Here is a 15,120-nt window from a genome sequence, read left to right as displayed (position 1 = left end):
CTATATTGTGGCCCAATATCTGACAGATCTGCCTCCGGGGGCTCTGGGTGGAGGACCTCTCGGAATAGGGCTGCTTTCTCCTTTGGGGCTGTGTAACTCGTGTTATTGTAGTGTAACGTTGGGGTAAACGTGGCACGTGGTTTGCCCCTATTGCGGACCCAACGGGCAATTCTCCAGAATCCATCTATTGACTCTGTTGCCTGCTCAATTCGTTGGCGATGTAGATCTCGTGCGAGCTCATTGGTGCGCCGTTTCATCTCTTTCCTAGCCTCTGCGTAGTCCTCCCATGCCTGATCTGTATTTATACGACGTGCGTGTCGTCTACACCTAGATACGTGGTGTTTAAGCTTCGCCATCTCTGGGGTGTAGCCCGCTCGTGAGTAGATGCTGATCTGTTTTGTAGGTGTCGCTTGCTCAGCTGCCTGATTGATTGCCTCAACTAGATAGCGGATCGCCTCATTGATCGCCTCATTGTCATTGAGCTCCCTTGGGTGCCAATTGTATATGTCCATCAGTTTAAGGAAGAGGTCCCAATCTGTTGCATTCCACTGCTTGCGAACCAATGGAGGAACACGTATAGCTGTAAGGTCAAATTGAGTGGAGATTGGGACATGATCTGCTCCGTACCACCACTCTGGCTTGGTGTCGCAGCTCACTACCCGGTTGGCTAGATTGTGCGATGCCCACACCAGATCAATTGTAGATTTGGCGTTAACCCTCTCGTACGTGATCGTGCCTGGTGGCAAGAGCTGCTCGAGCCCATGCTCATCCATAAGATTATCAATTCGTGCCTCCTCGTCAACGTGTCGGTACCGCGGGCCCGCCCACAGCGGGTGATGTCGGTTGAAGTCCCCCAATACAATATGCTGCGCCCTAGGTGCCATGGCGGTTTGCAGGGCGCTAATTACAGATTCCTCGTTGCTATTGACTCCTGGATTGTATACATTGTGAATATGGATGGTTCCATGGGCGGCTGTATGAAGTGTCAATGTGCTCAGATCTCTATTATGGTATTGGACCTCCCATGTGGCTGGATCTAGCCCTCTATTGACGTAGAAACAGACTCGTGGGCGTTTCTTGTATTCTTCCTTGGGTGTGGGCTGCAGTAGGATATGGAAGCTGCCCTTGAGCGCTAGTGAGTATGTTGTTAGTGGGTCGGTATGTTTGTTGATGTAGGGTTCCTGGATAGCCAGGATATCGTAATTTTGCACCTCGCTCTCACCAAAGAGATGCATCTGGACCTCGTCCCGCGATTTCCAGCAGTTAGCCTGCAGGATTTGTAGTCGATTGGTGTTACGATACATTACTGATTGTTAGCCCAGGTGCTGTCTTCAAGGTTCGTGGTCATTAGCGTATCAGCCTCCTGAGCTGGCTCGATTGGATCCTGAGGGGCTTCGTGGATTGATGGCTGGGTAAGTTCATCCTCAGATGAGTCATCGTCTGGGATCGTACGCACACTCTTACTTCGGCGGACAGTCCTAACAGCTTGCACATGTGAAATTTCTAGTGGAGCAATATCTGATTGCAGAACCGGGGTTCCTGGTGGAGGCTTTGTATCCTGACGTGCACGTGTGTTATATGTATATTTGATCTGGGTCTCAGGTCCTGTCTTAGGTTCAGGATTAGGATCTGCATCTATAACTAGATCTTTATCCCACTGCGCTCTCATAGGCTTTTTCGAGGATCTATTGGTAGGGTCACCTGATGTAGGGCTTATCGGCTCGGGCTCAGATCGTTCTGCCACTCGTTTTCGGGCGGCTGCTGCGCTCTTACTTCTTGAGTTGGCAGATCGACGTGTGGTGGCTGTACGAGCCGGTGCGCGAGGACTTCGCTCTGTATTGGCTGCTTCAGCTGGTGTAGGGTCATTTGGTGAGATGGCTCCGGGCTGACTATTGCCAGGTCGTATCACAGGAGTGTGATATTGTGGGCCGTATGTACGTCGTTGATGTGCCTCTGCGAGGCATGTAGCTCGTATCGGGCACTCCCTCGCGTACGCAAAGTGTTTCGTATTGAGTCTCTTGGCAGGATCTTTGATATGGACATTTTCTGCGGTGCAATTAGCACATTTAGCGTATTCTTTCTCTTTCGGTGTAGGGCAATCCCCTGTATCATGAGATCCAGCGCAGTACGCGCAGCAGATCTGGCGCTGACAGTGCCTGGCGATATGTTTATACATCTGACACTTGAAGCACTGCTGGAGATTGGCTGCTTTGTCGTATATTGAGACATTGTGCTGTCTTCCCTTAATAATAAGGCCGCGTTGGATTGCAAAATTAGCAATCCTTTCATCATCAAATATGACTACAAGGTGGGCATTTGTGAGCTTCTGTTCCTTGATCTTATACTCGCTTAGGAGCCAGCCCGTGTGTGTGACATTCATAGAGGCTGGAAGCTGCGCGAACACCGGGGCGTTCTCTGAGGTAAGCGTGGTTATGAATTGAGGCTGTTTGGGGTTGATATTCGTGTTGACGCCGTGTACGACGACGCCCCATGTACGTTTTCGTATACGTGCTTCGTTTCCGAATGCCCTAATCCAGTCCTTCTTGCGGGTAAGCTGGTCGACGTCGTCCACTGTGCCTAGTAAGAGTATAATATCGCCACTAGGTAGTATACGGGCTGCCGCAATTCGTCGATGTGCGATGGTGGTGTCTTGAGTGCTGCGTATTGCGAGATTTGCCTTCTCCACCACCTTATCCGGGAATCGACGTATCGGGTTGAGGATATTTGGATCGGTATGTTCCAGATAGACCTCTAGGTCCTCCTGGCTTGGATATGGGGTTGATGGCAAGCTTCCTCCACTACTCAATCCCACGCTAGGGACCGTGGGAGGGTTCGAGGGCACCTTACGTCCCCAGGCCTGTACGTACGACTCTGAGCTAGTTGTCACGTGACTGAAGCTTGGAGAATTTTTCGCGGTACGTGTCCCTGGGGATGTTGGGTGGCATATTGCCTCCACCAGGCGGTTCGTGTTGCTTTTGGTCGTAGTAATCTCTCGAGAGGCCTGAGATACCTCTTTCTGCGTCTTTTCCACGTGTAATTCGACCTTCGCGAGCCGCTGCGCTAGTTGCTCATTCGTAGGCGTATTCTTCACCCTTCGAGCCAGGTATAAGAACGCGTCAACCACGGAAGTAGAGAGCTCACGGGGCATGCCAATCTCCAGTGCTTCTTGGTGCTTCTTCAGTGCCTCGAGATCTTTGATGGCTGCAGCTACATATGCGCGTATATCAGGGTCATCTGCAAACCGTGGTTCTGGCCACGGAGTGCCCTTTTTACCTCTTTTCGGGCCCATGCTTCAACCGCGTCGATTGAGCAGGCGAAAGTTGGTAAATATACTGTCAAGGAGGTCTATTTTCACTGAGATTCTTTCCAGCAGTACTTTTTACCTGCGTGGGTGCGTTTTCATAGGTGCGCGAGGTTTTTTTTTTATTGCCACGGCCGACGGTTGATTTGGCCAGACGAGCCGAGCCTGAAGGACACCCTAGTGACGAAGCACTATTTGAATGCCCCGAAGAGAATACTGAAACGTATCAATGCGGATCCCAAGCACCAGAGGGATGCTGCTATATCTGAGTACGGCATCTTACCGGAAGATATATTCAACTTTGATGAGACTGGCTTTGCTATGGGACTCTGTGCAACTGCAAAGGTTATTACTGGAAGCGATCGATATGCTCAGCCGAAGCTTTTACAGCCTGGAAATCGAGAATGGGTGACTGCAATTGAGGCAACAAATTCAACTGGATGGGCTGTGCCTTCGTACGTGATTTTCAAAGCAAAGAAAAATGTACGAGAAGGCTGGTTTGATGATCTTCCAGATGATTGGCGAATCAATATTAGCGATAATGGCTGGACTACAGATCAGATAGGATTAGAATGGCTTAAAACCCATTTTATTCCCTATATTAATGGTCGTACGGTTGGAAAATATCGAATGTTGATTCTTGATGGCCATGGAAGCCATTTGATGTGACATTTGCTCAGGCCTAAACTCTAGGGTAGCTCATCTTCAAGAAACTAAGCATACAGAAAAGAAGGAGAAAGGAAGAATCTGTGTGTGAGCTCGCTACAGCCCTTTGTAAGCGCGTATCGTCTCGTCGGTGCCTAAATAGGAAGTCGTAACAACAAAGGGATATCCCGTTGTACGGCCAGCTAGGGCTTAGGGCTCAACGAGACCACGGAGCGGCACTACAAAGGACCGAGCTCACACGACAGCGATTCTTGCAGCCGTCACATTTGACACCAGAATTTGACCATATATGTACTGAGAATAATATTATTCTAGTCTGTATGCCACCTCATTCTTCGTATCTCTTACAGCCTCTTGATATTGGCTGTTTTGCTGTTTTAAAGCGACATTATGGGCAGCTTGTTGAGCAACGAATGAGGCTTGGTTTCAATTATATTGATAAAATGGACTTCTTAACAGCATTTCCACAGGCTCGTACAGTGGCATATTGTCGGAACGTGAATATCAAACCCTACGCGTTTCGGCACCGGACTACTTAGTCTCACGTGGCACGTGCGTGCCGCGTGTAAATCTAACTAGCTATCCCCCGTTCCCCCTCGTTCTTAGGAATCAGTCACAATATTAGGAATCAAGATATCTTCATATTGTCAGGCTCATTAGGCCGCTTCGTGTTCGCGCCTTACTACCGTCTATGCTTCGTGATACGGACCGTAGTTAAACCGACACATATAAAGCTCAAACTATTCGGAATAGCTTCGCAGCCACTGGATTAGTGCCTTTCAATCCAGATCGAGTTATACAATAGCTTAATATTCGATTGAAGACACCAACCCCCCCTCCAAGTCGATCAAGCAATACGGCATCATCCTGCTTACAAACACCTCAAAATATACGCCAATTTATACGCCAGTCGACTACAATCAATAAACGTATAAATGAGCGTACAGAAAGCAACCAAAATCAAGAAATCAATCAGGCAGTTGTACGGTTGTCAAAAGCCTACGAAATGATAGCGAATGATGTTTTACTCGTACGGAAAGAGAACTACGATTTACGAGCTGCACATGAGAAAGAGAAGCAAAAGCGCCAAAAATCTAAAAAGCAAATATCTATTGAGCAAGGGGTTACTAAAGAAGAAGTGCAAGCGCTCGTACAAGGTCAGGTTGAGGCATCCCATGCTGTTACTACTACTCCGGCTGAGCCGGAGCTCCCAGCTTCTCAAGCAGTCGTACGCCGCCAATATCGCTGCAGTGGTTGTAACGTTATGGGGCATAGAATTAACCAATGCCCTAGTCGTATTAGTAGTTAGATTTTTGTATATAATTTGTATGTGGCTTTGAAAATTGGGATTTGAAATCAATATCGCGTACGCGCTCGGGAAAAAATGCCGGCTCGGTAGTGGTGCCGCTTCGGTGGTGAATTACGTTATATCAATACTACTACTACTACTATCCTTTCTAGCCACTGTAAGCCGATTTCATCAGATGTCCAGCCATTTGAAGAGTGCGTAATTGACCAATCAGGGGGAAGCTTTGGGCTTGTATACCTCTCAGCTCTGTTGGTGCCGGATTTGAATATAATCAGGGGAGGCACCATAGTGCCGGTGCTTCCAACGCACTCAACAACAGTAACCCATTCACGATTTCCTGGCTGAATGAGGCTAGTGTCGGAACGTGAATATCAAACCCTACACGTTTTGGCACCGGATATAGTTAGTCTGACGCGGCACGTGCGTGCCGCGTATATCTAGCTAGCTATCCCCGTCCCCCTCGTTCTTGGGGACAAGTCACAATATTAGGAATCAAGATATCTTCATATTGTCAGGCTCATTAGGCCGCTTCGTGTTCGCGCCTTACTACCGTCTATGCTTCGTGATACGGACCGTAGTTAAACCAACACTGATCAGTGAGGCCCACAGATCAGACCTTACCCCTATTCTCACTTATTCGAATCCCCCTTCGACCTCGCGTCGATTACCACCCTGCTGCGCCGATATACGCACCAAATCTCTTGCTCGTGAGCTCTTAGCTGAGTCTCATAAACCTTACGAATCCACCCGTACGAACCTACGTACGAAACCACCTTCGACCCCGAGTCGAATACCCCTCTCAGTGCGCCGATATACGCACCGAATAACCGACAATATGGCACCCACGGATTATACAGATTTTGATCCGAATGGCAAGGACCGCAAGACAATCGAACCATGCGTAATAACACGAACAAAGATCTACACCGATCTGTACGACGACGACCTATGGTTTACCTTCAAAGATGATTTTGGAGACTGGACTACAGATAACCTTTGCAAAGCGACCGTACCAGTCCTTGGAAAACTACGTGACGTACTGCGAACCAATGGTATATATGTACCAAAGGGTGGACACGCAGGAAGAGTATTAGCGAACACACTGACTCTTCCAGAACCACACGAATGGACTGAAAGTGAAGTTGTTGAACACATACAGCTTAAAGGGACCTTCAATTCCCCATTTATCCAGTTGAAGTTCGCTGCCACAATCAAAAGAATCAACGACGCCGCAAATGTGACAATACAAAATAATGCTCAATTCGTGCAAGAAGATACCCCCTCTCCACCGTCAACGAACCTACACGGCATGGTAACAAGAATGAGAGCATCCGCAGGTGGCCTACAAGATATGACACCACACGCTGAGACGGCACCACCGACACCGACACCACCGGCGCCGCAGGCACCACTAGTACAAGTAGCGACACCTACCCAAACGGCAACATGGCAAGGAACGGGATATGTGCCAGCAATCCGCGACCAAGAAAGAACGTATTCGCAGGTAGGACAATTTGCACCGTTATATGTCAACAGCATCGCACAACTTCGGAAGGTGTACACTACAGATAGCACCAAGTACGGCGATAATGAAGACTCATTCGACCTAGCTCATAATATCTTCTTAGACCTCTGCCGCCAGATGGGTCTACATACCGCAGAAGCACGGAACCAGGCATTTTCAGTTATGCTCAAAGGACTCGCACTCGACTATTACTACACGTGGAAAGATCAATGGGAGCGCATGGGAATCGACCCCGCTGTGGCAGTCAAAAACCACTTCGAAAACGACGAGCACCTACGAAAAGTGCAGACTGACTGGGATGCGATAAATCTTTATACGGTAATTGTAAAGTACCCTGAAAAATCAACTACTGAATGCTTAGAGATGATGTTTCGAGATATCCAAAAGCTCTACCACAAATTGCGACCAGAACTACGAAACGAGGTTATTTGGCACGCAAAGCTCATTTCTGCTACTCGAACACACCCAGCATGTCATGCAGCAACTGGAAATCCCGCATCTACGATCCCTGGTCTCATGCAGAGCCTTCGAGGAAGTGTCAGCCAATTTGAAGACACTAAGCGAGCAGCGCAACAGCACTTCGCAGGCACATATAATACTGATCCGTATGACGTTCCACGAACGAACATGACAGAACGTCGCTTCTTCAACAATAATCTACGATACCAGCCTCAAAACCGCAGCCGCTTTACTCGGAAACCATCTCGTCACTTCAGAGGTCCCAGAAACGACAAAAAGACATGTTATATCTGCAAGAAACCAGGACACTTATCATATAACCACTCGGACGAGGAGCGCGAGGCACACAAGCGTGAATGGAATAAAAACAGATCTGGGAGTTATCAACAATTTATGGCTGAAATTGAGGGCTGGGAATATGACCCTGAATCAATTGAAGAACTAGCATCAAGTGGCGCTTATTTCGAGGATGACAGCAGTGATGACGAACCTCCAAGGACCAAGGATTCAATTACTTCCAAAGATTCAGCCAATAAGAATGCACCACTCCAGACTACCTCAACCCATTTTGCCAGCGCTTTCTTCACTACTGATGAGAAGCCAAAGGGAGAATTAGGAAAGTTAATTACTACAGAGTTAGCAAATCGAGCGACCATGCACTGCGTCAAAGCCCTGGCAACAAAGGAAGCACAAGATGGTGACAATATAGAGAATGACGTTGAAGAAACGATTGATACAAGCACCTACGTTTCGGCAAGCCGATACTCCGAAGAAACATGGCGAGGTATTCTCATTGACACCGGCGCTGCAGACTTCTCTACAGCCGGATACAGTCAATTTCTCGCATATCGGAAAGCTGTCAAGGGAGCCGTAATGGACACATCAACTGTCAATTCAGTAGGGATCAAATTCGGCTCAGGCGATCCCGTACGCTCAAAAGGCTCAGTCGACGTCGATACACCAATTGGCCGAGTCCGATTCCATATCCTTGAAACAATGACACCATTCCTACTCTCTATTAAAGACCTGGACAGACTGAACGTATATTACGACAACACCAAAGACCTTCTCATTGGCCCGAAAGAGAACATGACTACCCAGGTTATACGAAGATTCGGCCACCCATTCCTTATATGGCAGGAGACCTACGAATTATGCCTTATGGAATCACTTGACGAGAATCCCTGCTTCCTCACAGAAACAGAATTACGGCGCTTACACCGCCGATTCGGTCACCCCTCAACTGACAGATTCTACCGCGTTATCGAACGCGCAGGCCACGACGCTGACCGTGAAGCAATTGAGCATATTCGCAAATTCTGCCATCATTGTCAAATCCACGGTAAATCTCCCGGCCGTTTCCGCTTCACATTGCAAGACGATATACATTTTAACCATTCAATTATTGTTGATATTATGTATATTGATGGTAAACCTGTACTTCATATTATCGACGAAGCAACACGTTTTAACGCCGCACGTTGGCTACCTAATATATCTTCAAGCGCAACATGGGACGCCCTACGTGCCGCATGGATTGATACGTACCTAGGACCACCAGATCTCATTGCAACTGACGCTGGAAAGAACTTTGTGAGTAAGGAATTCTCACAGCTCGCGACATCTATTGGCACCACTGTCAAGAGCGTTCCTATTGAAGCTCATTGGTCAATTGGCATGGTTGAACGCTACCACGCCGTACTACGTCGCGCCTATACCATCATCTCCGACGAATTGCCAGATCTACACCCCGATATGGCGCTACAAATGGCCGTAAAATCTGTCAACGATACTGCCGGCCCCAATGGCCTCGTACCCACGCTTCTCGTATTTGGTGCCTACCCACGACTTACGCAAAACGACGCACCAGCAATATCAGTTGAACAACGTGCTACTGCACTCAAGAAAGCAACTGCTGAGGTACGAAAATTGTACGCACAACGACAAGTAAGAGATGCACTCAATACCCGTAACGGCCCGTCAACTATAGTGATCCATTCGCTACCACTTAACTCGAACGTCCTTGTATTCAGAGAAGGAAATACCGGCTATGCTGGAAAATGGGAAGGCCCATACAAACTATTAGAAGTCAATAACGAGACCTGCACAGTCGCACTTCCAAGTGGCCCAACTCAATTCCGCTCAACCGTTGTAAAGCCATACTATGCCGAGGACATGCCACCTGAGGATATTGCCACTACTCTAGACCATGATAACGCACCTGAACCCCCAACACAAGGAAATGCACTCCTACCGCCATCGACTGTCAAAATCCCCTCTCAACGACCGCAGCGCAACCGTCAACCATCCGCTCGATACCGAGATGACGATTTCGAAGCATACATCAACAATAAGGAGATTACTCAACCTCGAGCTGACTTTGACGAGGTATTGGAACAAACAAGATTTACTGACTCACGCAAGCAAGAGGTGGATGGCCTATTGGAGAGAGGTGTCTTCCACTTCGTGCATGAGAATGAAGTTCCCAAAGGTGAACGTATTTTCAACTCACGATTTGTGGATGAGATGAAGAATTCTGGCACCGACAAGGCCTTTGAAAAATCGCGACTTGTTGTGCAGGCTTACAATGACGAAGGGAAGGACTTCATATTGACTGAATCACCAACTATACAACGCTGTAGTCAGCGCCTGATTCTATGCCTGACTGCCTGTATGGTTACTCACTCCCTATGGCTACGAGACGTTGTTCAAGCGTATATTCAATCGCAAACGTATCTTAACCGTGATATCTTCGTACGACCGCCACTAGAACTCGCCATCCTTCTTTCACCAGGCACACTGTTAAAAGTCGTCAAGCCTCTATATGGGATCCCCGAATCAGGCAATCACTGGTTCAACACGTACCATAGCCATCATACAGAGAAACTGCAAATGGAGACGTCAACCTACGACCCGTGCCTCCTGCATTGCACTAATTCTAGTAATGGTTTTGGTGTTGTTGGCATGCAAACTGACGATACCCTCATCCTTGCTGACGAAGCTTTCGCCAATCGCGAAGAGAAGGAAATTAAGGCTGCCAGGATACAGTGTAAACCTCGTGAACGACTTTCGCCTACAAACCCCTTGAAATTCAATGGTGGCCTCATCTCGGAGACAGCCCAGGGTATTTTGCTCAACCAAGAACGCACCTGCAGGCTAATACAAATTGTGCAAGAGCAACATGCTAATACGACAAGTTCCCGGGGAAAGATCCGCAAGAATGTATCGCCAAAAGAGCAGTACGTATCTCAACGAGCGCTCGGTGCCTATATCGCTTCCTTGACGCAACCGGAAGCCGCATTTGACTATGCCTTTGCAGCACAGAGTACAGATCCACAGAAAGAGGACATCAAACTCCTCAACAGGCGCTTGCAATGGCAAATCGACAACCCATCCCGCGGCCTGAAGTTTGTCAAACTTGATATCAACAGCATCAAATTATATGCCTTTGTTGATGCGGCATTCGCTAATAATAAAGACCTCTCGTCACAAATTGGATTCGTTATCGTACTCGCTGACGCTTCAAATAACGCGAATATTGTACACTGGTCCTCGGTCAAGTGCAAGCGGATAACGCGTAGCGTACTAGCTTCGGAGCTATACGCCATGGTTAACGGCTTCGATTTTGCTGCCTCTATCAAGGCAACGATTACGCAGATTCTGCACCTCGAGAACCCGCTTCCGCTAGTGATTTGCACGGATTCGAAAAGCTTATATGACTGCCTCGTGAAGCTCGGTACGACGCAAGAAAAGCGGCTCATGATCGACCTCATGTGCCTCCGCCAGTCATACGAGCGTCAAGAGATTACAGAAGTCAAATGGATAGATGGCAATAGCAACCCTGCCGACGCCATGACAAAGAACAAAGCATGCAACGCTTTGCAGATCCTTGTTGATACGAATAAGCTACATATCACTGTCGACGGCTGGGTAGAAAGGTCTACCACGACACCGCAAAATCGCGCGATCAAAGCAAATTCGGTGGCATTCGCAAATCCCCAATAATGTCCCGAATCCTCGTGTCTAACCACATTTTCTTTTGCTTCATTCTTCCCGCATGTACAGAAAGCATTTATGTATTGTTTACTGCACCATTCCCTACACCAATCCGTTTGTTTTATCAACCCGGTGCCGCTCGTTATTTTTCCTATTTTTAGAGAGTTGCCAGTGTCGGAACGTGAATATCAAACCCTACACGTTTTGGCACCGGATATAGTTAGTCTGACGCGGCACGTGCGTGCCGCGTATATCTAGCTAGCTATCCCCGTCCCCCTCGTTCTTGGGGACAAGTCACAATATTAGGAATCAAGATATCTTCATATTGTCAGGCTCATTAGGCCGCTTCGTGTTCGCGCCTTACTACCGTCTATGCTTCGTGATACGGACCGTAGTTAAACCAACAGCTAGGTTTTCCTGAACGATCTGAGCTGCATATAACTTTTGCTGTAGAAGAGATCCCCATGGCGAACCCTGTCTCGTCAAAGTTGTATATATCTTCATCGGCAATCCCATATTCCTCTTTGAGCTGCTTGATCTCCTCAAAAAAGCCACCAATAACGACTGGATCCTCACAAAGAGCTCTAGAATAGGATAATCGGCGTGCGAATTTAGCCTTGAGATCCGGTTGTCGCTTAAGAAAGGTTGTTACCCAATTCTTACCAACCTTCTCAGGTATTTTGGTAGGATCTCTTTGAGCTAGCAAAATATTTGCCATTTCATGGAGCATATGCTGCCTAGGCGGAACGCCACGGCGCTCTAGTGAGAAGACCCAACCCCGGAGTACAGCTTCTTCTGTAGGGGTCATCTTTCTGCGTGTAATACCGGCATTATGCGCTGGAACTGAGCCCTTCAGGCGCCTTCGCAGTATTGTTAAAGATACGCCAAAAGTGCGTGCGGCGTCGCGTAATTTCGTGATTTTCGTTATTCAGCGCATCAATAGCAAGAGAAAGCCTCCCTTCATAGCTAGGATCATTTTTCGTACGCGATTTAACCATTTTTTAATGCTGTTGGTGAGAAAACCTCGCGCACCTATGAAAACGCACCCACGCAGGTAAAAAGTACTGCTGGAAAGAATCTCAGTGAAAATAGACCTCCTTGACAGTCTATTTACCAACTTTCGCCTGCTCAATCGACGTGGTTGAAGCATGGGCCCGAAAAGAGGTAAAAAGGGCACTCCGTGGCCAGAACCACGGTTTGCAGATGACCCTGATATACGCGCATATGTAGCTGCAGCCATCAAAGATCTCGAGGCACTGAAGAAGCACCAAGAAGCACTGGAGATTGGCATGCCCCGTGAGCTCTCTACTTCCGTGGTTGACGCGTTCTTATACCTGGCTCGAAGGGTGAAGAATACGCCTACGAATGAGCAACTAGCGCAGCGGCTCGCGAAGGTCGAATTACACGTGGAAAAGACGCAGAAAGAGGTATCTCAGGCCTCTCGAGAGATTACTACGACCAAAAGCAACACGAACCGCCTGGTGGAGGCAATATGCCACCCAACATCCCCAGGGACACGTACCGCGAAAAATTCTCCAAGCTTCAGTCACGTGACAACTAGCTCAGAGTCGTACGTACAGGCCTGGGGACGTAAGGTGCCCTCGAACCCTCCCACGGTCCCTAGCGTGGGATTGAGTAGTGGAGGAAGCTTGCCATCAACCCCATATCCAAGCCAGGAGGACCTAGAGGTCTATCTGGAACATACCGATCCAAATATCCTCAACCCGATACGTCGATTCCCGGATAAGGTGGTGGAGAAGGCAAATCTCGCAATACGCAGCACTCAAGACACCACCATCGCACATCGACGAATTGCGGCAGCCCGTATACTACCTAGTGGCGATATTATACTCTTACTAGGCACAGTGGACGACGTCGACCAGCTTACCCGCAAGAAGGACTGGATTAGGGCATTCGGAAACGAAGCACGTATACGAAAACGTACATGGGGCGTCGTCGTACACGGCGTCAACACGAATATCAACCCCAAACAGCCTCAATTCATAACCACGCTTACCTCAGAGAACGCCCCGGTGTTCGCGCAGCTTCCAGCCTCTATGAATGTCACACACACGGGCTGGCTCCTAAGCGAGTATAAGATCAAGGAACAGAAGCTCACAAATGCCCACCTTGTAGTCATATTTGATGATGAAAGGATTGCTAATTTTGCAATCCAACGCGGCCTTATTATTAAGGGAAGACAGCACAATGTCTCAATATACGACAAAGCAGCCAATCTCCAGCAGTGCTTCAAGTGTCAGATGTATAAACATATCGCCAGGCACTGTCAGCGCCAGATCTGCTGCGCGTACTGCGCTGGATCTCATGATACAGGGGATTGCCCTACACCGAAAGAGAAAGAATACGCTAAATGTGCTAATTGCACCGCAGAAAATGTCCATATCAAAGATCCTGCCAAGAGACTCAATACGAAACACTTTGCGTACGCGAGGGAGTGCCCGATACGAGCTACATGCCTCGCAGAGGCACATCAACGACGTACATACGGCCCACAATATCACACTCCTGTGATACGACCTGGCAATAGTCAGCCCGGAGCCATCTCACCAAATGACCCTACACCAGCTGAAGCAGCCAATACAGAGCGAAGTCCTCGCGCACCGGCTCGTACAGCCACCACACGTCGATCTGCCAACTCAAGAAGTAAGAGCGCAGCAGCCGCCCGAAAACGAGTGGCAGAACGATCTGAGCCCGAGCCGATAAGCCCTACATCAGGTGACCCTACCAATAGATCCTCGAAAAAGCCTATGAGAGCGCAGTGGGATAAAGATCTAGTTATAGATGCAGATCCTAATCCTGAACCTAAGACAGGACCTGAGACCCAGATCAAATATACATATAACACACGTGCACGTCAGGATACAAAGCCTCCACCAGGAACCCCGGTTCTGCAATCAGATATTGCTCCACTAGAAATTTCACATGTGCAAGCTGTTAGGACTGTCCGCCGAAGTAAGAGTGTGCGTACGATCCCAGACGATGACTCATCTGAGGATGAACTTACCCAGCCATCAATCCACGAAGCCCCTCAGGATCCAATCGAGCCAGCTCAGGAGGCTGATACGCTAATGACCACGAACCTTGAAGACAGCACCTGGGCTAACAATCAGTAATGTATCGTAACACCAATCGACTACAAATCCTGCAGGCTAACTGCTGGAAATCGCGGGACGAGGTCCAGATGCATCTCTTTGGTGAGAGCGAGGTGCAAAATTACGATATCCTGGCTATCCAGGAACCCTACATCAACAAACATACCGACCCACTAACAACATACTCACTAGCGCTCAAGGGCAGCTTCCATATCCTACTGCAGCCCACACCCAAGGAAGAATACAAGAAACGCCCACGAGTCTGTTTCTACGTCAATAGAGGGCTAGATCCAGCCACATGGGAGGTCCAATACCATAATAGAGATCTGAGCACATTGACACTTCATACAGCCGCCCATGGAACCATCCATATTCACAATGTATACAATCCAGGAGTCAATAGCAACGAGGAATCTGTAATTAGCGCCCTGCAAACCGCCATGGCACCTAGGGCGCAGCATATTGTATTGGGGGACTTCAACCGACATCACCCGCTGTGGGCGGGCCCGCGGTACCGACACGTTGACGAGGAGGCCACCGAATTGATTAATCTTATGGATGAGCATGGGCTCGAGCAGCTCTTGCCACCAGGCACGATCACGTACGAGAGGGTTAACGCCAAATCTACAATTGATCTGGTGTGGGCATCGCACAATCTAGCCAACCGGGTAGTGAGCTGCGACACCAAGCCAGAGTGTGGACGGAGCAGATCATGTCCCAATCTCCACTCAATTTGACCTTACAGCTATAC

At 48.5% G+C, this 15,120-nt stretch overlaps 6 protein-coding genes across 6 annotated transcripts in view, besides 9 other annotated features; 3 read left to right on the top strand and 3 right to left on the bottom strand.

The window, feature by feature from the left end:
- Positions 1-1,235, bottom strand: part of TSTA_108700 (uncharacterized protein) — a gene marked incomplete at both ends in the record, with an annotated part of 4,112 nt that extends 2,877 nt beyond the window's left edge. The window contains 2 exons of the mRNA XM_002488395.1: positions 57-290; positions 336-1,235. Of these exons, the coding sequence (XP_002488440.1) occupies positions 57-290; positions 336-1,235 (1,134 nt within the window). The remainder of the gene's footprint in view (positions 1-56; positions 291-335) is intronic.
- Positions 18-1,196: a mobile genetic element.
- A 68-nt stretch (positions 1,236-1,303) lies between the features above and the next one.
- On the bottom strand, positions 1,304-3,289 carry TSTA_108690 (uncharacterized protein; the record flags this gene model as incomplete). Its single annotated transcript, XM_002488394.1, has 2 exons — positions 1,304-3,092; positions 3,114-3,289. The coding sequence occupies 2 exons, from the start codon at positions 3,287-3,289 to the stop codon at positions 1,304-1,306; spliced, it is 1,965 nt and encodes a 654-aa protein (XP_002488439.1).
- Positions 3,290-3,529: 240 nt separating this feature from the next.
- Positions 3,530-3,964: a mobile genetic element.
- TSTA_108680 (uncharacterized protein) lies at positions 3,623-4,105 on the top strand (the record flags this gene model as incomplete). The annotated part of the gene is made up of 2 exons (XM_002488393.1): positions 3,623-3,916; positions 4,070-4,105. 2 exons carry the CDS (start codon positions 3,623-3,625, stop codon positions 4,103-4,105), a joined length of 330 nt encoding a protein of 109 aa, XP_002488438.1.
- Positions 4,106-4,224: 119 nt separating this feature from the next.
- Positions 4,225-4,455: a mobile genetic element.
- Positions 4,456-4,688: 233 nt separating this feature from the next.
- Positions 4,689-5,141: a mobile genetic element.
- A 269-nt stretch (positions 5,142-5,410) lies between these two features.
- Positions 5,411-5,620: a mobile genetic element.
- Positions 5,621-6,111: 491 nt separating this feature from the next.
- Positions 6,112-11,265, top strand: TSTA_108670 (uncharacterized protein; the record flags this gene model as incomplete). Its single annotated transcript, XM_002488392.1, has 1 exon — positions 6,112-11,265. The coding sequence occupies one exon, from the start codon at positions 6,112-6,114 to the stop codon at positions 11,263-11,265; it is 5,154 nt and encodes a 1,717-aa protein (XP_002488437.1).
- Positions 7,957-11,121: a mobile genetic element.
- Positions 8,467-9,003: a mobile genetic element.
- A 361-nt stretch (positions 11,266-11,626) lies between the features above and the next one.
- Positions 11,627-12,064, bottom strand: TSTA_108660 (uncharacterized protein; the record flags this gene model as incomplete). Its single annotated transcript, XM_002488391.1, has 2 exons — positions 11,627-11,890; positions 11,924-12,064. 2 exons carry the CDS (start codon positions 12,062-12,064, stop codon positions 11,627-11,629), a joined length of 405 nt encoding a protein of 134 aa, XP_002488436.1.
- Positions 11,666-12,169: a mobile genetic element.
- A 235-nt stretch (positions 12,170-12,404) lies between these two features.
- On the top strand, positions 12,405-15,106 carry TSTA_108650 (uncharacterized protein; the record flags this gene model as incomplete). Its single annotated transcript, XM_002488390.1, has 2 exons — positions 12,405-14,386; positions 14,575-15,106. The coding sequence occupies 2 exons, from the start codon at positions 12,405-12,407 to the stop codon at positions 15,104-15,106; spliced, it is 2,514 nt and encodes an 837-aa protein (XP_002488435.1).
- Positions 14,498-15,076: a mobile genetic element.
- Positions 15,107-15,120: the final 14 nt, after the last annotated feature.

This window comes from Talaromyces stipitatus, genomic scaffold (genome assembly GCF_000003125.1).
Source record: "Talaromyces stipitatus ATCC 10500 scf_1105507295491 genomic scaffold, whole genome shotgun sequence".
NCBI lineage: Eukaryota > Fungi > Ascomycota > Eurotiomycetes > Eurotiales > Trichocomaceae > Talaromyces > Talaromyces stipitatus.
Note: the sequence above shows the minus strand (reverse complement) of the source record. Positions and strands in the feature narration are given on the sequence as shown.